The 23,126-nt window shown below is 39.5% G+C and overlaps 1 protein-coding gene across 1 annotated transcript in view; it reads left to right on the top strand.

The window, feature by feature from the left end:
- Positions 1 to 23,126, top strand: part of PARP4 (poly(ADP-ribose) polymerase family member 4) — a 76,124-nt gene that overhangs the window by 48,583 nt on the left and 4,415 nt on the right. Inside the window, 9 exon segments of the mRNA XM_019749611.3 lie at positions 1,469 to 1,568; positions 2,932 to 3,102; positions 3,381 to 3,461; positions 4,780 to 4,860; positions 5,885 to 5,980; positions 6,557 to 6,679; positions 13,319 to 14,383; positions 15,965 to 16,064; positions 22,122 to 22,254. Of these exon segments, the coding sequence (XP_019605170.3) occupies positions 1,469 to 1,568; positions 2,932 to 3,102; positions 3,381 to 3,461; positions 4,780 to 4,860; positions 5,885 to 5,980; positions 6,557 to 6,679; positions 13,319 to 14,383; positions 15,965 to 16,064; positions 22,122 to 22,254 (1,950 nt within the window).

The following is a 23,126-nucleotide window of genomic DNA, read 5'->3' as shown; positions in this document are numbered from 1 at the left end:
TGCTTCCCAACAGCATGTCAGGGGCCCACTGAGCCAGGGTTCCCGCCTCAGACACCTTGGTGCAGAATGCACTGTGTCCTGTTGATCCCTTCTTTCCTGAGGGCCTACCATGGGACAGACACTGCTCGGTGTGGGCTGAGTACTGTGTGTGGGAGACAGACAGACGCACAGCAATCCAGTACCGTCAAAGGGAGATGGGATCACGAGTGCTAGGAAGGAAGAAAAAGGGGCGCTGTGATGGGGTGACTTTGTGCCAAGTGACAGGACCCAGCCTGAGGGAGCAGGAATTGTTACTGATTTTCTGTCCAGTTTTTAGAATCTTTCTAAATGTTTTTACCTCATTTTACACATACTCATTTGTGTTCAGAAACGCTAGCAAGACATTGTGAGTTCTCCAGGAGGAGAGAATGCCGCCCTGCCAGTTATAACAAGTTGTTCCTGAGTCCAGACGGCAGCACAGGAAAGATCCCCAGAAGCCTCACTGACTGACAGGATTTATAAAATCTGGGCACACTCCAGCCAAACTGTTTCTAGTCAGTGTTGTAATCACCACCAGTTAATTTTGAGGACTGAAAGCAACTCTAATCTTTATCAATATGCTAAAAAATATTGTAGAAATAACTTTCCTAAGCTCTTTTTCTGAAAAGTTATCCATCATTTCTTTAATATTTCAGGAGGAAACTCACTAAGAAGTCATTCTAATAGGTGTAGAATTATTACTGAGAGGAATTTGGTAGGACATTGTCATTTAAATATCAAAGATTGTCTTTGCTAGAATGAGAGTTACTTTTTTTTTTTTAAAGATATTTATTAAAACATAATTAACATACAATTTTAATTTCAGGTGTACACCATACTTATTCAACATTTACATATCTAAAGAAGTGATCACCATGATAAGTCCAGGAACCATCTGACACTGTACCACGCTATCACAATATTATTGACTGTATTCCCCTTGCTGTACATTACATACCCATGACTTACTTCATCAATAAATCAACAAATAACGAAAGTTACTTCTTTATAGCTTTTCCTCTCTACATGTGGATCACAGTTGAAGATGTAGACTTTAGTAACCCTTTGCCAGTTCTTGGTCTTTGGGATCAGATTTACGTAGCTTTGACATCCCTTGAAAGGGGACTGAATCTTTATCCACATTCGGGTGGCTTTTAGGGGTTTTCAGAATCATCTCCCTCCTTCAGTAAATTGGAAGTCAAGAATTTCTGCTTTTTTTCTATTTTGAGAGAGAAGTAAGTGCTCTGATGTCTGGGAGCGTAAGTTACCAGACCTTCTGATGTTTCATCGCGCCTGTCATACGTTTTATTTAACCTTACCTACAGAAGAGTACTTCTGCACGTAGCATCTCTCCTATTGAGTTTTAAGCTGTATCCATGTTGTTAACTGCATGGACTTCATAAACATTTCTAAAATTTCTCACAAACTAACACATTTCAAATGTGATCAGTTCTACAGCAAATCGTCATGTTTTGAGGACTCTGTCCCAGTGTGGTGCTGGAGTATTTGAATATTTTAACTCAAAATCCAAATATAATTGGAAAAAACAGGTACGTTTCTCAAACATCTTATTTCTAGTCGTATGTTTACATGTGGAAATAGTCTTCTTACAAATGTAGTGACAGTAACTTCGGCGTTTTCATTAGTGGAAAGGGGAGCTGGAAGGAGGCACAGCTACCAAGGTGTAGGCCCCACCTGGCAGGAGCACAGTGAATACGGAATTGGGTCATTCGCTTAGCTAGTAGTTTGATTTCTGTTTTGTAAAGTGTCATGGATTGATTTTTTAAAGTGAATTTTAAATTCACTTTAAATATTTTGCTAAAATTAATTTATTATGGCAAAATATCCATAAAATTTGCCATTTTAACCATATTTAAGTGTCCAGCTCAGTGGCATTGAGTACACTCACATTGATGTGCAGCCGTCACAGCCGTCCGTCTCCAGAACTTTTTCATCATCCCAAACAGAAACTCTGTCTCCATTAAACACTAAGTCCGCCTCCCCCAGCCCCTGGCACCCACCCTCTACTTCCTGTTCCTATGAATTTGACCACTCTAGGGACCTCCTGTAAGTAGACTCACACAGCGTTTGTCCTTTTGTGCCTGACTTGTTTCATTTGGCATAATGTCCTCAAGGTCTATCCACATTGTATCAGGTGTCAGAGTATTCTTCCTTTTAAAGGCTGAATAATATTTATTGTCTGCATAGACCACATTTTGTTTATCCATTCACTTGTTGATAGACACTTGAGTTGTTTTCACCTTTTAACTGCTATGAATATTGGCGTCCAAGCATGTGTTCGAGACCCTGATTTCAATTTTAGGTAAATAACTCAAAACGGGAATTGCTGGATCACATGGTAATTCTACATGTAGTTCTTTTAGGAACCGCCATACTCTTGTCCACACAGTGGCCGCACCATTTTACATTCCCACAAGCAACATACAGAGTTGCAGTTTTTCCACATCCTCGCCAATATTTATTTTCCATTTTTTGTTTTTGTTTTTATAATAACCATTCTAATGGGTGTGCAGTTGTATTTCATTGGGGTTTTGATGTTGAACAACTTTCCATGTGCTTATTGGCCATTTGTGTATCTTCTTTGGAGAAATGTCTATTTAAGTCCTTTGTAGAATTAATTTTTATAACTGGAATCTAGTCCATGTCAGAGTAGTATATTAGTAATTAACTAATGGAGTAATTTTCAGATGTTTTGTACATTGAAATTATGTGCTTGTGCTATTATTAAAAATTCTACTTAAAATCTTTTTGGAAAAGGACCCTGTATCAGGAAGGAGGGGGAAAAAAACAAAGAGCTACAAGTCCCAAGGGACAGAATGTAAAATTTAAGCATTCAGTAACCATCTTCTGGATTTAACGCTAAAAGAAGAACCATCTCTCTTGTACAAATAGATAGAGGACCAGCTGACTCGGTCCCGTTCTCCAAGCTGCCACTCTGTCTCCGTGACTTGGCAACAGCTCAGTCCACAGGCTCCAGAGCCCCTGCAGGCCCCCGCCCAGGTGCAGACCTTGTTCGACGGTGACCGGCTCCTGGTCTACGGCTTCATTCCTCACTGCACACAGGTAAGGAGGCACCCAATGTGTGTGCTGTGGGAGGAGCAATGTGCTTTACTGAGAATTTCCTTTCCTTCCCTTTTTCTTTCCTCTTCCCCTCCCCCAAATCATAATATGCTGGCAAATTTTATCCTTCTGGGAACAGAGTGAGTGGTTAACCAGGGGCCCCAGAGAGCCTTTAAATTTCCCTTGAGAGGAGGGAGGAAATTGCTGAAGAAATCACTGTTTAACTAGTGAATACACTCTGGAGTAGAAAAGGTAATAAAGAATTTTTTTCCCCGTTGCAGGCAACTCTGTGTGCATTGATTCAAGAGAAAGAATTTTCTACAATGGTGTCAACTACTGAACTCCAGAAGACAACTGGAACTGTAAGATTCAAAACTTAAACTGTGAACCCGGTGTTTGAAAGTTACAGTAATTTTATCTTTTTGTGTCAAATGCACCATGTGCCTCCTTTGTTGTTGTTTGTCTGTGTTGACATTTCAGTACGAACGAGGATACGTTCCCTCAGTTTCCAATGCAGCAGTTGGTCATCTGGGGTCCCAGGGTCTAGTCATGTCCGTATGGGCTTCAGTAGGTGTGAATAACTGCAAGTAAATTTGGTACATTGTGTATGAAAAATTTTAAGGAGGTTCTCAAAGATGTCCGTGACTCAGTAAAAGTTCAGTGCCGCTGGTCCACCTATGTTCTTTTAAAATGTTAAGTATAACAGTGCTAGACCAAGAGTAAAACATATCTATCGAGGCTGGGTTTGTTTTTTCCACTTTTGGATTAAAAGCAAATGCATTAACACCAAAAATTTTATAGTTGACGTAGTACTGACTCTACTATAGTTAGACCGGGAAAATTCCTAACTCATCTATACTGTATACATGAATAGTTTGCTATTCATAGGAGTATTTGCATACCCAGAAAAACTATTCCCCAGACTTTGCTGGGATTTTTGTTGTTTTGTTTTGTTAAATAAAATACAACTTATTTTTTGGCACTGAGCCTATAACTATAACTTATTACTTACCAGTGATTGATATATAGAACTTAAGGGAATTTTCATATTGTTTTAAAAATTGAATGTAACGTGGAAATAAAGTAAAAGGATTCTACCTGGGAAGAGGTCACTTTTCATAAAAATCACAGTTTTTATAGTTGCGCTTCCTCTCCATATAGTGGTCTGAGCAGTAACACAAGCACAAAAGTAGGAATTCTCATGCACAGCAGACGTGGCCGTTGGAGTTCAGTTCTGTCCCATAATCACCTGGGAGCAGGAGGAGGAAAGCACCCTGCCTGCCCTTCATCGTGGAGACCACAGCCAGGCTTGGGCAGCACGGCGCTAAGCTGGCTCTTCTTCTTACAGTAGAAGAGCAGTTTAAATTTTTTGAAATAAATTGCAGTAGCAAAATGTCCTTTTATAGAAAAGGCACAGAAAACAGATGAGTTGTTGCCAGGGGCTGGAGGTGACAGAATGGGACACAAGGGACTTTTAAGGTGGGGGACTTTTAAGGCTCTGTGTCTTTATTTCAGTGGTGATCACACTACTGTGTACGTTCATTAAAATGCATCAAACTGTGCACCTCAAAAGGGTGAATTTTAGTATGTGTAAATGAAACCTCAGTTTCAAAAATGGTTTCTGTGTATGATTTCAATTATAAGCCATTTGAATCTTTTTTTTTTTTTCTGCTTAAACAGATGATTCACAAGCTGACAGCACGAGCTCTGATCCGAGATTATGAAGATGGCATTCTCCATGAAAATGAAACGAATCATGAGGTTCGCTCTTTTCATAGGAAAAACCATTATGCATTGTTTTTGGTTCTTCTTAAATTGATTATCCATCAGCATGTAGCGTGAGGACAGTTGGATGGAGATGCACAGGATTTCGGGGATTGCTGGGCGCTCAGTAGCTGTTTGTTGAATGAATCAACAAAAGAACAGATGTCAGTGGCTTCCTGAGAACTCTATGATAATTGTACCCATCAGAGAGCGGCCAGAGGAGGGCTCAGAGAGCGCCCACTGAGTGCCTATTAGAGACCTCACTGCAGATCTCGTATACTGGCGGTGCTCGTATCCCCTTTTCCTGATGGAAAGCCCAGGTGCAGGATGGGTGGGCAGCATGCCTCAGGACACACAGCGGAGCCCACGTTGGTCCCTCCTGGCCAAAATGGCAGCCCTGCTGGTCCCTCTAGGTTGTGATCTTTAATGAGGTTAGGAGCCTTCGAATTCAATGCCATCCCAAAAAGGAGGTACCAGCGTGCCACACAGGGCCACCAGCCATTTTGCAAACAGTCATAGCTTGTGATACGGTACATGGCCTGTGCCTTCACTGCTCCTTTGCTGCCCTTCCATGAGCAGCCTTGTGTTCTGTTTCCTTGTGGCCCTTTTATCTCGGCAACTGACCAGTCCTGCCACCAGAGGGTCCTAAACAAGTCACTTCACCTCTCCACGCCTTGGAGCCCTTGTCATGAAAATGAGAGGCACAGACTGTCTTTCAAAGACTTTGGAAGCTCAGCATACTCTAGAGTGAGAGTTCTTTGTAAACTACAAAGGGCTCTGGAAATAGAATTATTCTTTCTGCAGTTGATCCTATTTTGCAGAGAATGTTGAGTCATTTACTTGAGATATTTAGACAGGACCATGGACTCAACATTTAGTTTGAAATTCTATATATGAAATGATTTACTTTCTCTAGAAAAACAACACCTTTTGGATGACTTAATACTCATTTAATTGGTCATACATAGCTAAATAGTGAAAAATAAAACAGCATAATTGCATGTGTTTTATTCTATCCTAGATGAAGAAGCAGACCTTAAAGTCTCTGATTATTCAACTCAGTAAAGAAAACTCTCTCATCACACAGTTTACAAGCTTTGTGGCAGTTGAGAAAAGGGTATGTATTGTGGTTAATTTATGTTATTTTATTTATATTTACATATTAACAAAATTACTCTCGCTCTGACTGTCGCTGACAATATCCACGTCCTTGACCTTGAAGAGCAGGCAGGGGCACAGTGGCAGGGTCGTCAGGCCGCAGGCCTCAGCATGAGGGCTCACGGTGACCTCTCAGTGAGATACATGTTATTATTTTTAATGTTATAATTATTAGTTACATGTGTACTTTTAAGATTTACTATAATTTTGTTATGTTTTTGGCATTTTTTATTTTTTATTAATCCAAGATCTTCGAAAAATAGAAAAGGCCTGGGCTTCCCTTACCCACCAAAAAGCTCTTCATCCTTCATCAGTTTAAGGCACTTAGCAGAGCGCCCACATCCAGCAGGAGCTCAGTAAAGAGGAAAATCAGTTTCCGCCTCTTTCTCCCTCACTAGTGGCCCAGGACACGTGATCCAGTCTGACACCCGACCTATTCGAAACCAAACTGTCACAGAGCTTTCGAATGCTAAAGCATCATTTCCTTTGATAATAATGCCTGTTTTATTTTTTACCTAACTGTGATGCAATATAGGATGGTAATGAGTCACCTTTTCCTGCTACTCCAAATATTTTGGAACTTATTGCCAAAGAGGATGTGGATTTCCTGCCATACATGAGTTGGCAGGAGGAGCAGCCAGATGCCATCATGCCACAGGTAGGTGTTGATTACCACATACACTGATACTATGCTTTTGTATTCTTATGGTGGGGGGAACCCTTTGCTAAAATAGCACCCTTATACTTGTATATGCAGAAATATACATATATTGTCTCTGACGATGGAAAATATTTGAACATTTATAAAAAGGCTGTCACATGACTGAGAAAGTCACCATATATAAATGTAAAGTACAAAAAGAACAAGCGTGGTTCTGCTTCATTCAGAGACAAACTGTCACCAGGAAGTTCAAGTCATTTGCTCTCAGTCATATAAAGGTTCATCCTGAAAGTAGTGATAAAAGTCCTAGCTAATAATCTAAACTTACCACCAATATGTTTATGGTTTATAGAGCTTCATACTGTAGCCTTTACAGCCCGAAACATAATAGAAATTGAGAAATGTGACTTTAATAAAAATTGAAAGGCATATTCAAAAGCAAAGAAATAGAACAGTGCTCTTGCTCTTAGGTGTCCAGGTTAGAGAAGTAAAATTGCTAAATCTTAGGAATTTAGAATCTAAGGAAAAAATTATGAGGGGACAAGTTTTGGGAAAATATATGCAGCTTTCATTTTCTTGGATCCATTTTAAAGTTATGATGTGAATTAAGAATATAAAAACACATTAGAGATCATTTGCTTTGCTCATAAAATCATGTTTAGTTTGTTTTAAGATGGTAAATAACAACACAACATCAACAAAATAAAACCACAAATGTTTACTTGCATGACCCAGGGTGTGAATAAACCAACACTGTTCTGAAAATCTGAAATCGAGGAGGTCTTTGAATGGTGTTTCCAAAAAGTGAAAGAGACTTAGGCATATGCTAGATGAAATCCAAAGACAGTGATAAACTGGAAAAAAAAAATTTCCAATAGAGACAGATTTTCTTAATACATAAAAAACTCCCATGAATTAAGAAAAAGATCAGTCATCTAAGCGAAAAACAGGCAAAGGGCTTGATCATAAATAAGGAAATAATGTGGCTCTTGAATGCAGGAAAAGCTGCCCAGCCTCATTGTTGCTAAGAGAAATGCAAATTCAACCTTCAGTGAGATCTATTCTTTTATCTGTCAGGTTGGCAAAGATCAAAAAAGGGAGATGATTGAAAGTCAGTAAAATGTAGTGGTAAGAACACGGGCTGGGGCCGACTTCACTCACATGTGACCTCCTCAGTGCTCCAGGCCGTGTCCTGGAATGGGGTAGTAAGAAAACCTGTCCTACAGGGTTGACGTGGAAAGTGCAGGACCCAGTGCATGTAAACGGTAGCCATCATCACTGGCACAGCCCACAAGCCGATGGCCTAGGAGGTCAGCACAGCCTCTGTGCAGCTCTCAGAGTGAATCAGCGCCTGTGTGTGCTGCTATGGCAAGGTTCCCCAGTGCACTGGTGAGGAAAGCAGCATGGGGAAGTGGCAGTACATGCTACTCTTTGGAAAGATAAAAATTAAAGAATGGACATTCCTTATTTGTTTGGACTTGGCTTATTTGTTCATTTCCTTAATTTCGTATTTCTGTACGTTTCCACTTTTTGGAGAGAGACATTAAGAGCTGGTGAGAGAGCTTGTCTCAGGGAGGTCCGCTGGGTGACCAGGAGGTTTTGAGGGCTGAATTCCTACGGTGAACCCTTTCGTGTGTTTTGAATCTTGTACCATGGGCAGGGATTGGCCACTCACAATATGAATAAACATTAAAAAAACTACAAATAAACAAAAGAGTTTGGGGGAGTGCGGGAAGAGTGGGAGGTGTGTGTATGCTTATCACATTGTTTAGCCAGGCTCAGGGCAGTATGTGTGTTCGCAGCGTTGGCCTGAGGACTTCCAGACCCCACAGTCAGAGAATGTGGCTCAGGGATCGTTAAAGGAAAGGAAAGGGACCGCACTGAGGGGCCAGGACCTGTGTTCTCGCCATCACTCCCACAAGGGGCCATTGGAGTGCCATGATTTGGAAAACATTGATGCACAACTCATAATCAGCTGCTGGCCTTGAAATCGGACAGCCTTATTGTCAAAATGAGCCCTTGAAAATGTATTTTTATTTTAAATATGTGTCAAACACACAGAAAAAAGGTCTGGGTAGATGTATGCCAAACAGAGAGTGGGTATGAGATTCTGTGTGAGATTTTCCTATCCTTCTTTATGTCTACTTGTGTTTTCTAATTTTCTCATAGGGCATGTATGTGTATTGTTTATAAAATCTTTAAATTTATTTTCAAAATTGGCTCTACATTCATTTGCATTTTATTTTACTATAGTGATAATGAATTATTTCATACTAATTTTATAAATGCTCTGGACCTTAATACTTCCATGATCTAAACCTATAAGATGAAAAATTGCAAATTACAAAATTACAGATTAAATTGAGGACTTGATAGTTTGTCATTTTAGCTATAATAATTTTTCTGAATGAACCATCGTGTAATGTAGCCAAAATATTAAAGCCGCTGTGACTCCCACACGATTTATTTTCCTTACCAAAAAGTGACAAGAATTCCACTTGGAGTGGTGTCAGGTCCAGTCCATGGTGGGCAGCCAGAGAGCAGGCCCTGGAAGAGCCCCAGCCAAGGAAGAGGCAGAGACTTTATAAAAATAACTTCCAATCTAATTTTTAAAGGCAGTTATTTTAAAAGTTCAATATTTTAACTATTAGCAACAAATTGAGTGCTCCCACTAAAATTATAGCCCTCTATCTCACCATTCTCTCTCTTGAGGGCCTGCCTTGTCCCTTGTAGATGATGGTGGTAAACATAATTGAAGACCGTGAACTTGAAGGGAGAGAGGAGTAAAGTGAGCAATTTTGGTAAATGGAAGCATCTTGCTGGGAAGTACAACTTTATTCTTGTTTATTTGATAAAATTATTTCTCACATGGTTCAAAATCCAAACAGTACAAAAAGGGAGACTGTGAATCCTTCCAAATTTACTCATTCCCCCAGTGCCCCTCCCCACAGGCTCCCAGGCTTATTGGCTCCTCGTGATTTCTTTCTGTGATGGCACATGCATATATGAGCTAAATATGAACTTTCCCATCTGTTTACAGGCATATACTATATACAGTGTATTCTGCACACACTGTTCTATACATTGTTTTTAATCTGTACCTTGGAGGTACATGGAAGAGCGGCTTCTTTATTTTTATAGCTGAATAGCATTCTGTCATATGGATGCACTAGAATTGATTAAGCCACGTCCTTTATCAAGGGGCGTTAAGTTTGTTTCCTGTCTGTAACAAACCCTGCTATGGGAATAACCTTGCACAGGTGTTATTTCCCACGTGTTGTAGTGTGTTTGTAGGCGTTTACAAGCCAACTTCAAAAGCCAGAGGATATGTGCATTTTAAGTTTTAAATAGCTAGGGAAACTGTGCTAGTGACCATGATGGAGTAATATCATGCATTTAGGAACTGGCTGTATTCTCCCACCTTAAACAACTAAAAAATATGTGACAAGCATATTTGACTGGACAAAATATATGAAACTGGTTTTCAGACAGAGCAGGACCGAGCTCCTTCAGAGGTGAACATGAATAAGGCAAGTCCTGAGATTGTCAGCTCACTGCCTGGGAAGAGTCCCCAGACAGTAGCCCAAGGATGGCAGTAGCTCAGAGCCTGGTAGTGTCTCTGAGTTAGGGGGACAGAATGGGGATCAGGCAGGCAGGATGGCTAGAGTTAGGCAAAGTACAGAGAGGGGAGAACGGCACAGACCGAGCCCCCAACACCTTCAGGGGGTCCCTTTCTAGTCCTCGGCCTAGTCCTGATCAGTGTGTGTGAGAGGGAACAACTGAGGCAGTGAAAGCAGCACCAGACAGAAGCGGGCAGGACCATCATCCCTGCAGCCCATACAGGCTAGGAATAGTTTGCACGCCCACCACCAGCATGCGAAGATCTAACAGAACGTCCAGGAGGCAACTGCTCCAGACCAAAGGCCAAAACAAAGTATCCAGACTAAAAACTATTATCATCCCACCTGAAATGCAAGACTCAAAAGTGTCAAACTATTTCCAAGTAAATAAACCACGTCCCAGAACCAGGCTCTAGACCGTGTAAATGGATTTTTTAAAATTTCAGCACCTCAACAGTGTAAAATTGACATGTCTAGCATCCATTTAAAAATTACCAGGCAGGCAAAGAAGTAGAAAGATGATCCATAATGAGGAGAAAAAAACAATAAAAACAGACAAAGTTATAATAGAGGTAGTAGAAAGGGTATTAAAACAGCTATTATAAATATGCTCTATGTTCAAAAAGACAGAGGGAGGACTGAGCATGTTAACCAGAGATATGGAAGATAAAAACAGATCCAAATTGAATTTCTAAAGATGAAAAATATTGTGTCTGAGATAAAATATACCAGATGTGACACACAGCAATTTAGGCACTACAGAAGCCCTTCGTGATGTGAGCTGCAAAATTTATTTCCTAGTTTGTCTTTTGTGTTTTTTATTCCTTTAGGCTTATTTTTATTGTTAGATTAAGTTTACCAAAAACAATTCCAAGCATCAATGATTTCATGTTTTTTCCTCACTTAAAATTCAAGCTACTTCAGAAAGAGGGTGGAGGGAAAAAAAATAGAGATTTAAAAAACACCCTTGTCAAATAGCACCTTGTAGAATACACAAAACATGGCATTCCTTTCAGATTCCAAAGGAAGCGTTTCGAACATTAAAAATACAAAAACGGATAGCTATTTAAATGTGCTTTGCTTTTATATGACCTTGCATTGAGTTTTTAAGTGGGGTGAACACTTTGTATGCAGATTTTAAAATTCACTTTTGAAAAAGCAGAAACTACACTTAAAATTAATTGACCTCAGATATAGCACAGAAGAAAAGAATCATCTTAAGAAATGCTTCAGAGATCTGGCACTAAGGACTTGAAGCATAAACTGGTGTGGTGAGAATACAGATGACCTCCAGGATGAGGTGTTCAGCCAAGTCACATTCCAAGACTTTTGAGGTTCCGAGTCAATCTCTTAATTGGTGGATATCAATTTATATGATTCATCCTCGAGAACAGAGTAGCTTTCGTATTAAATATTGTGGAAATAGGGAGAATGCTACAGATACAATATACATGCTTTGGGAAGTAACCTTCCTGGAAATTTTATATAAAACCATCTTGACTTGCCTTTTGTATTTTGATGTTACTTACCTTTTTGTCATACAGGTTTTTAACGGAGTCACATTTTTTGTTGGTTTTTAAAAATTTTATTGGGGAACAGTGTGTTTCTCCAGGGCCCATCAGCTCCAAGTCGTTGTCCTTCAATCCAGTTGTGGAGGGTGCAGCTCAGTTCCAAGTCCAGTTGCCATTTTCAATCTTAGTTGCAGGGGGCGCAGCCCACCGACCATCCCATGTGGGAATTGAACCGGCAGCCTTGTTGAGAGCTCACGCTCTAACCAACTCAGTCATCTGGCCGCCCCTATAGTCATGTTTTTTAATCTTTGGGTTTCTTGGTTCTGTTTTGTATCTTTTTTTTGTCATGCATAGAAATACCTTCCTGCTCGGAGATTATGCTGTTTAAAAATTTCCTCTTATTTATTTCTTTAAATGGATTTATTGTTTCATGTTTACATTTAATTTTTCACCCAATTGAACTCTCCTATATAATAGGAAGTATAGAACCAACTTCATTCTTTTGGAGATGGCTGCCCACTTTTCCCGTTTATTGAGTAATCCTTTTTTCCTCCCATTGACTTGAAATGCCATCTTTAACATCTAAATTCCTACATGTTTTAGGATCGTTGCTGGACTATATATTCTGTTCTGTTGATTTGTTATAATTATTGTAACTTCACAAATGCTGTAACAGATCTAGCCCATCACCATTGTTCTTTTTCAGTTTGCTTATCTAATTAAGAACATTTTTTACCAGATAAATATTATTTTTAACTATTACTTTGAAATGTGTGTGTTGTCATATGTTCTGCAGTATTAATTATTTAAATGTATATACTTGAAACTTGACTGAGTTGGGAAAGTTTTTAAATAGCTCTTTTAATTGGTAAAATTAGAGGCTAGCCAATTCCAAAATACCTCAAGGACCTGTAATTCATATAAAACTGGATTTTATTTGCATGCAACTTTTTAAGGAATATTTAAATTGTATTCAAACAAGTAGTAACAGCACCCTTCATTCTCTTTTGTTGTATATTTTGTTTATATCCTGGTATAAAGATATATTCATTTAGTTAAAGCTTTTGAAAAAATTTTTTTCCATGTTCTCATTTTCTTAATATAACTAGCATACAGTAAAGGACTGGAATAATTTATTTCAAATTAGCAGCTTATTTTAGGGCTAATTCATATACTATGATATTGCTAGTTGTAAATCTTGGGTAAGGCACTTCTAGGGTCCTCAGTTAAAATGAAGGGTGTTAAAATTCTGTGATTGTGAGAACCAAGAGAGAGTAAGATCTGTGACAGAGGGATTTACTGTTGATATTCTCTCCAGATCTTAGATTCCATATGTGTTTAATGAGGGCGTTTCACTTAAATGATCTTGACTAGCTCCTCTTTTCAATGCCCTGGGATAGGTAATAGCTTGACTATTGGGAAGGCAGCTATGAGGAAAGACATTTGCTTGGTTGTTCATTTTATCCTGTGTTTTCCCTGACATCACACTTTTTTCTTCTGGGCAGCCTCCTTCAGCATCCTCTGAGTGGCACGAAGAATTTAAACGTAAACGTTTGACTAAAAGAAAACTTAAGTCACCTAGAGTGGAAGTTTTTGAAGATTTGGAAGTTCTTGGCTTAGGTTCCCAACAACCAGAAGACTCTTTAACACTTCATTTTGAACGTAGAGATGTGGAAAAGCCATTGGATTTAAGTCAGATGTTTACAGAAGCCATTTCACCAAAAATGGCTGTTCCCAAGTTTTTTGGTGCTCCTGGTTCAGCCCGTTTGCTAGCTGCCCCCTCTGCTGGATTTTCTTGCCCCCGTCCTCCCAACTTGCTTCCTCAGAGCCCTCTTTTTGGTTGTGTTGGTTGTCCCAAAGAGTTTGGTCCATCTAAGAATGACCAAGGCCTTGAGACTGGCCGTCGTACTGACACTTCCCGTGTGTGGGGTTTTCCTCCCAGACTGCCACCTTTTGAATCTTCTCCTAGTTTGGCTCTTTCAGCTGCCTCGCTTAGCTCCAGACAGTTTGAGCTACCTAAAATTGATGATGACCTTGACAGCTATGGTTGTGCTGACATTTCCCATGAGTTGGACTCTCCTCCACAGAAGAATTTTTTGTTGTCTCCTATGCCTCCTCCCCCTCCTTCCCTTTCTCTACCGGCAGGGTTTAGCTTTCATCCTCTTCCTCATTCCTCTCCTTTTCATTTCCCAAATTTCCCAGCTCCCTTGAGCACCAGTTACGAGCAGCCAGTACAATTAATGGATCTTGATATTGAAGCCAGAATTGCTTCATCAGATTCTCCCCAACATGTAGATCTGGTTGCCTTAGGTTGTTCTGACACAGAAAGTGTTGAACGTTTGTCTTATTCTTCCCAATATGCATTTTTGGGTTGTGAAACAGAAAATGAAAATTCTTTTGAAACAGAAAGATTTCTGGAAAGTAGCCTTTTTAAAGGGCTGGCAAAATCTGATAGAACAAGAAGAGATTTTCCTGCAAGCTTTCGGGCACTAAAAGACGACGACACAGTCTGCAAACAAAGCTGGAGGAATTCTGTGCCTTGGAGTGACCTCTTCAGTCTGCAGACTGAGGTATTAGTCTTATTTCTCCTGCGTCTGTGGTGAATTTGCTTCATCATTTAGAACAGTGCTACTCAAAGTAGCTGGTCATCAAACTGTGTATGAGCAGGCCGTAGTGAGTTAAGGGACTTGAGCCAGAATGTAAATCAACACATTGCTTCCTTCACTGAGAAAATCTTGCTTAAAAAGAGGGGGGATGGCGGGGCGGCAATTGAACAATACTGTGTGCTCGATGATTGTTGTTTATCTATTTACAACCGTTAGGCCAGAATAACAGGCTTGTGAATGTTAATATTCCTCAGTTGAAAATTAGCCTCCCAGAATGGGTCAGCGGGTAAGACCTTAATTCCCTAGGTTCTAGAACTGATGAATTGCAAGTCCCGTAAACGCCCCAGTGTGAGGTAGAGCACAGGTGCTGTGAGTGTACTCCAAGTATTTTCACAAATGGTCTTGGGAATGTTAGTCAACATGTAAGATTGTGTTAGAGCTAATCGTTCCATTTGTAAAGTTAATAAACAAATACCTCATCAATTTAGCTCCTGCACAGGCACCAGGACCCACTGTCACACCTGTAATTATTTTTTTTGCTGCAGTTTAGTAGCAAAAGCCACGTGATTTAGTATAAGACTAAATTTGAATCCCAGCCCTGTCACTTTGTGATTTGGGGCAAGTCAGATCCTAGTCTCGGTTTCTCATCCATATAATGGGAATAATAACAGTGTCTACCTTGAAGTCTAAACAAGATGGTAACAGCTGCCCAGCTCCCTTAACTGAAGGAATGTATGTGAAAGCAGTGTAGGAAGCAGGGAGCAACCACTGCTATCTGTGGACCCTGGAGCCAGACTGCTGGGGCTTAAGTCTTGACTCTGCTGCTTGTTGGCTGTGTGACTTTGGACAAGTTCCTTAACCTCTCTGTTCCTCAGTGTCCTCAATCTGCAAAGTGGGTATAATAATAATTCCACAGGAGTGGCTGAAAAGATAGAACAGCACCTGGCTGTTCAATGCCGGTTGGCACATACAGTCACTGCTGTTATTTTCAAATTATTGCCGTAGATCCTTTCACATGCCCACCTGCGTATGATATCACCCTGGGGCCCAGAGTCTGTCTACTTCAAGCAGTGACTCTTAGCTGTGTTGGGTGGGGGACAGTGAGCACAAAGAAGGTAGTTTTGAAGCGCATGTTCAACATAATTTTATATTTAGTAAAAAATTGTCATTTGCATGTTTCAGACATTGTAAGGGCACATGTTTAATGTTGAATGAAAGGATTGGTGCTATTTAAAAGTCTGAGAAACATTACTTCAAAGCATTGCTATAAGAAAAAAATACGTACTACCATTGTTAAAAATCTCTACACATGAGCCTCTTTTCAGACTTTTTATAAATGCCACCAGATGCTTAGTGTCCATAGTATCTATGAGATTCCCAACAACACTGTGTCACTAGTATTTGAAGAACTTTGATTTTACAGTAATAAAAATTTTAGAAGTGTTTTAAACTGAATTGAACTAATTGGAAACTTACTCATCCCATAACTTCTTACAGGATAAAATTTGAAGAATGTGGCTTAAACTTGTTTTCTTAACTTCATAGGATGGCTTCTGGAAACTTACACCAGAATTGGGATTTATATTAAACCTTAATACAAATATTTTAAACAGCTTTCTTAATCAAAAAGGCATTCGTTCTCTAGGTAAGTCACTGTTTTTCTATTCACTAAATGACATGCTCTTAATTGTTATATATTTTTTTAAACTAGTATAGTAATACGTATAATAATTATGTAAGTTGCATCGGAATGGAATTATATTTGTTAATCATCAAAGGAAACAGATGACTAGTAAGATCTAAAATCTTAAGCAGCTTAACACAAAGATTACTCTCGCCCACATCACAAGTCAGTATTGGCCAGCAGGGAAGTGCCACTCAACATGGTCATTTCCAGACCGTATTGGGCTCTGCCGTCACCAACGTGTGTCTTTAAAATTACTCTGGTGGAAAGAAAAGAAGAAAAAAAGATGACTCTGGCATCATCTACCTGGTAGACAGGAGGGAGAGAGAGAAAATGTAGCAAGAACTAGTCAGAGTCCCACCCAGAGGCATCTCCCTAAATGTGCCAGGAAGAGAGAAGAGCTTTGGGGACCACGGGTCAGTCTCCCCAGCACTAGCTGTTCAAGCTCTCTGGACGTGTTTCTTTTTATGTCAATGAACGGGATGGACAAGGAGGTCCTAGCCATCCTCAAAAAGCGAGTGGTTTGAAGGGCAAGTGCTGGCTCTAGATTAAGAGATTTTTCCAAAAGAAAATAAAGATTATTAAACAACGAGCCAGTATTCATTGAACAGCAGTTGTCTGTCTACTCCGCCATCACCTCTGTAGTGTCAGGGTTTTCAGGTTCCAGGCATGTTCCAGGGTCAGCAACTCTTCGCCTATTTGACTTGCACTAGACTGAAAAAGGGTTTATTAAAATGTATGTAAGGAGAGAGTTTTAGAATGACAGAAGAGCTTGTACCTGACCAACGAATGGTCCTGCCAGTAACATTTACTAGCCCTGGACAAACTATTTGAAAGCTGCTCTCTGAAGGTCTGGAATACAATTAAGAAAGCAGGCAGAAACTGGAGGGGACACGGTCCTTGAAAGAAGGGAAGTAACCACGTTGATCCGGTTTTTCACTTGAAGGCGCTTCTCAGTTCCTGAGGCACAAGGGGGTTAGAACTGAAACAGAAGGTCTCAATGGGACGACGGCATAGGGGTCAGAGTTCCAGCTGCCAGAGTGGCTGGAAGTTAAGGGCGAAAATCCTAGAAAGAGGGGAGCTCTGAAATCTGCACACAAGTTCCATCAGTCCTTGGCTGTCCCCTGACCTTGAGGTCAGGGCATGACCTCAAGGAATTCAGAAAAAAGCAAGAGCTGAGCAAAGGTTTCAGCCGCTGCCAAGTGCTGGGGAAACAGAGTTTGGTTTTCAAATTACTGCAAAATAGAGAGGCTTGATATACATCTGAAGCATTCCACTAAAACCCAAAAGGACCATATAAGGACCACGTCTAATGACTGAGCACTATACCCATCCCCAGATGTACTTTTTAATCAGTGGTGCTGGGACAACCAGACAATAAGGGGAAAAGTACACTTTGACTCTTTACCTCACACATACTCAAAAATCACTTCCAAATAGATTGAAGACTTAGGTGTAAAAGGGAAACCATAAAACTTCTAGAAGAAAATATGGGAAAGTATCTTTGTGATTTTAGGATAGGAAAGATTTTTTAAAACTTTTTATTTTGAAATAATTTTAACCTAGACGAAAAGTTGCAAATATAGTACAAAGAATTCCCATATACCCTTCACCCAAATTCCCCAGACATTAACATTTGGAAACATTTGATTTATCATTCAGAGAGGAATTTCTTAATGCAAAAAATATGCACAAACCATAAAGGAAAAAAATTATTAATTGAAAGCAAGCTCAAAGAGATATTTGCACAGACATGTTCATAGCAGCATTATTCACAATAGCCAAAAAAGTAGAAGTGACCCAAATGTCCATTGATGACTGGATAAAGAAAATGTGATATATACGTATAATGGAATAGTAATCAGCCTTAAACAGGAAGGAAATTTTGAGACGTGATACAACATTATGCTAAGTGAAATTAGCCAGACACAAAAGGACAAATACTGTATGATCCCACTTATATGAGGGACCTAGAGTAGTCAAGCTCCTAGAGACAAAGCAGATGGTGGTTGCCAGGGGCTGGGAGGAAGTGGGAATGGGGAGATAGTGTTTAATGGGGACAGATTTCAGTTTTTCAAGATGAAAAAGTTCTAGAGATGGATGGTGGTGATGGTAGCATGAATGTGAATGTAATTAATAGCACTGAAGTGTACATTTCACAATGGTTAAAATGGTAATTTTTATGTTATGTTTATTTTACTACGATTTAAAAAAATTATAAATGACCAGTTTATATTTGGGTGTTTGTTATATTATTTATACCCTATAAATATATTATCAGTTGTATCTACTCAGTATTTAATTTTAATTTTAATTTTAATTTTTTTTTTTGGGGGAAGGGGAACAGGACTTTGTTGGGGTACAGTGTGTACTTCCAGGACTTTTTTTCCAAGTCAAGTTGTTGTCCTTTCAGTCTTTGTTGTGGAGGGCACAGCTCAGCTCCAGGTCCAGTTGCCGTTGCTAGTTGCAGGGTGCGCAGCCCACCATCCCTTGCAGGAGTCGAACCGGCAACCTTGTGGTTGAGAGCCCGCGCTCCAACCGACTGAGCCATCTGGGAAGTAGCTCAGCTCAAGGTGCCATGTTCAATCTTAGTTGCAGGGGGCCGGAGCCCACCATCCCTTGCGGGATTTAGAGTTGAACCGGCAACCTTGTGGTTGAGAGCCCACTGGCCCATGTGGGAATCGAACCGGCAGCCTTTGGAGTTAGGAACACGGAGCTCCAACCACCTGAGCCACCGGGCCGGCCCTCAGTATTTAATATTTTTTAATTTAAGTGTATACTTGGGAAGATTTGAGATATATTTTTGAAAAAGAAATATCAGGCTTTAATGGGTTGGATGTAGGCAGTTGAGAGGGATGTTTGAGTGTGGGAAGGGAAAACATCAACTGTAGACTGAGCCTGGAAAACTGCTAATAGAATTATGGTTTGGACATTTAAAGTCTGACATACCTGGTACACATTGGAAAGAAAGCCGTACTTGGTGATATGAGACTAGAGCTCAGGAAGAGGTATGAATGGTAGAGACTTTGGGGGAGTATCAGTATTTGAAGCCGTGGCCCATGGGCTTGTATAAGGTCACCAAAAGAAAGAGAGTCACCTAGAACAGAGGAGAGGATGTAGGGCCGTCCTTGGGCACACCACTATCTAGTGGTCACACAGAACAGCAGCTAGCAAAGAGACTGAGCAGGAACTGCAGAGAAGTAAGATGGAAGCTAGAGAGTATGGTGTCACCAGGTGCCAAGACGTAAAATTTCTTTATGGGTTTTCCCACTGTTGCTTTGTATATCTCCAGATTATCCATGGTATTTTTCTGTATGTGTGTGCTTTTCTGCCTTTTTCCTCTATGTGTAGTTTCAAGATGTCTGATTTTTTTCCTGTGACTTGTTTTTATATCTCTCTATCCGGCTTTCTCTTTTATCTTCATCTTTGTTTCTCTTTTATTTTTCCTTCCCCTTCTGAATTTATTTTTTAAATGACTCTGATATAACATTTAGGTATTTTATAATTTTATTATTTATGATATTGTTGAATAGATTTATATGTTGTTTATTATTCTTTATGTTGTCAGTTCAATATTTGCTTATTATTAATATCACTTAAAAATTAGTCTAAGATTTCACATGTACTACTCCAAAAGAACTCAACTAAATTAAACTGCCTCCATTTTTTCTTTTGTCTCTGTTGATTTTCTTTTGTAGAATAGTGGATTGGTTTTGTTGCTTTGTATGATTTTTATAATTTTAATCAATTCCATTTTTACGTATTGAGAAAATGATATCATTTTATAAGTAGTTTTGGCTCTCTCATTGATTTAAAACTGTATATGCAGATACGTACATATTATGCACAGATCCTTTTGTCTTTAAACCCAAATTTGTATATTATTAAATATAAGACAATGTTTTGTCAAAACCACTGTCACCCAGAAAAGGAGACATATTTGAGTCTTCTACAGATATTTTGTATTGTAAGGTGTTCTCTTAATTACTTTATTTTGAATAACAAAGTGTCAGTTGAAAGCACTCAGCCTGAGATGGCCTGAATTAGTGCAGATTTTGGATACTTAGAGAAATTATCTCACAGAAATCCTGAAAAAGGAAGTAAAACTTTAACACAGGTTTATTATTTCTTAGAAAATGAACTGAAAATTGCAAGAGCTGAGGGCTGTTTAAGGCACTTATTGAAGATAACTTTGAAAAGCAATGTCCCTCGTGGGAATGGAGATCCCAAGATCAGAATAATGTTTACTTGTGAAGAGCTGGGGGATGGGTTGGAGGACAAGGGGGGCCTTCAACTTTATGGTATATTTTTTCTTTTAAAAGAGAGAAATTTGAAGCAGATGTGGGAAACTGTTAAAAGTTGACCTGTGATGTGGTGATAGGGATATTCATATTATTCTCTTTACTTTTCTGCATGCTTAAAATATTTCGTAATCAAAAACATTAAGTGGCTGTCTTGTGATGCAGACAGTGCTGCTACATGTCAAACATCTTAGATGGAAATAATGATGATTTACCTGGGAAACCATTAGATGACTCAGTGTGCCGTAATGATGAAGAAGATTGTAGGAGAGGAAAACTAACTTTCCCTCCTCTACCCTGCTAGGTTCTTGGCTGAGACCCTACCCCCACCCCCACCCCCATAATAAAAGACAGATGAACAAGAGAAATACAAGCTATTTTAATTACGTACAAATGGGAACCCCCAAAAAGATAGACGAAAGGCAGCCAGGCAACTGAGCTCAGGAAGGGGGTAGAGGTAGGGGTCTAGGACCTCAAAGAGGGGGAGGTAATTCACAGGAAGATGAGATGGGGCAATGTCTGTTTACCAGTAAACAAATATTTGCCCTGCCATGGACATATGTCTCTCAGATGAAAGAGTTATCTCTGGAATAGCGCTCTTCCTGGTCTGACAGGCCCCTTTCTAATTTCTTTTAGGCAATTAAGGGGAGTAGGGGTTAAAAAGCTTTTTCTGACTCTGCTGGGTCTTGATAGCCTTCAGCTCAAAATTATCCACAAGCCAAAGTAGTACATTCTAGGGTGGCTTGTTCTGAACCCCACCCCCTCAAGATAGATGTGGAAAGTTTGGTTTCATGAAATGTGAGATTGGAAAAATATTTGAAATCTTATTTTTTATGTAAAGTGATTTCAAATATATGACTTGCATTTTAAAAAATAAAAACCAGTTATCAATTTCTGGATTCGGTATACGTAAACATTCATTTTCAATTTTGTTTTTTTCATGATGTAGTAAAATATCTTGATTTGGATAAATAACACTGGTTACCTATAGGTACTATTAAAATAATCTAGGAGAACAATTTAATTGGTCTAAAAAATTTTATTTCATACTTCATGAATAGGACAGTCTCCACTCTCGAGTGCAGAGATCTACAAAGTAAGGGGAAAAGCCTCCAAGCTTTTTGTAGAAAGAGGCAAACAGGAAACAAGGAAGAAGTACTGGTTTTAAGTTGATCGGCTGGGGTTGCAAATCTGAACTTATTTAAAAAGATCAAGGGACAAAGAAATAAGTATAGAGCCCAGTTGGCTTGAAATAATTCGATACACTGGTCTTAGCAGCCATATCAATTGTTTATCTGTTGTGTATTTAGGTTTTCTCTTCTTAGCTATTTGTAGCCGGAACCTAGAAGCTGAATTCCTTCTGCATAGTTCTCACATATCTGGTTGTTTAACACGTTGTGTACGGATCACGAGAATCTTCACGAGGGATTTAAACCCCGCCGTACGCAACGTGTTAAGATGGCAAGGAGGGGAGCTCTGATCTCATTCAGTTTCCTAACAACCATCAGGGTAATATGATAGGCACATGTTCCAGTCGTCCTCATTTTTTATTTCAGTAGTAGGCTAATGAAGGACCATGAAAAGTATGACAGGGTTTTACAATCTGCTAATGTGTTATAGTTTAATGCTATTGTAATTCTTTAATAAAACTTTTATAATTTGGCACAGTTTGAGGTGCAGAGTTTCCAACAGACATAAAAGAGTTTTCCACTTTCAGGTATAAAAGGAAGAGAACGCCTTCTGGACCTGATCGCCACACTTCTGGTACTACAGCTTCTTCGCACCAAGTTGGAACAAGAGGGAATAGTCTTCAAATCCCTGATGAAATTGGATGATGCCCCCATTCCCAGGTTTTTTCTCATTTTTTTCCATTTAAAATATATATATGTGTGTGTGTGTATGTGTGTGTGTGTGTGTGTATAATGTAATATTTACCTATTTTTTCCATTTAGCTTATAGCAGTAAGCAACTTACTTACATTTTCAACCATTTCTGACCTAAACCTTGTAAGAGGCTACATGGAATTGTAAGTACAAAGAGAATGTCTCACCTGCACTCTTCTATCACCAGCAGGGCACAGACAGTATTTTTGCCTCTTCAGTTGCACAGGAAACTGGATGGAGGTAGAGAGTTGAAATGTAGCTTACACTGGAGCCCAGAACTTTGGCTCCTGGCTTAGTATTCTTTTCACTATAGTATGTGGATTCTATGTGCTTTTGTAAAATCCTCAATAAGATTGTTGGGACCAGGCCTGTTCCCAACAATTGCAGTGCCTGGGACAAATGGAAACCCACCTACTATAAGTCTAAGTATTTAAAAGTTATAAATCAAACTAGCAAATTGTTAAATAAAACATGTTCTAAAGTTTTACCTTGACAAATCCAACTCATTACCACCTAGACCAGGTTCAAATTTAGAATTCTGGAATCACTTGAAGTTTTTTTTTATTATTATTTTTTAAGATTTTGTTGGGAAAGGGGAACAGGACTTAATTGGGGAACAGTGTGTACTTCCAGGCCTTTTTTCCAAGTCAAGTTGTTGTCCTTTCAATCTTAGTTGTGGAGGGTGCCATTCAGCTTCAAGTTGTTGTCCTTTCAGTCTTAGTTGTGGAGGGCGCAGTTCAGCTCCAGGTCCAGTTGCTGTTGCTAGTTGCAGAGGGCGCAGCCCACCATCCCTTGCTGGAGTCGAACCAGCAATCTTGTGGTTGAGAGGATGCACTCCA

Source organism: Rhinolophus sinicus, chromosome 16, assembly GCF_057876585.1.
Source record: "Rhinolophus sinicus isolate RSI-liver-muscle chromosome 16, RSI-T2T, whole genome shotgun sequence".
Taxonomy (NCBI): Eukaryota; Metazoa; Chordata; class Mammalia; order Chiroptera; family Rhinolophidae; genus Rhinolophus; species Rhinolophus sinicus.
The sequence above is the reverse complement of the archived record's forward strand: the minus strand, read 5'-3'. Positions and strand labels throughout refer to the sequence as shown.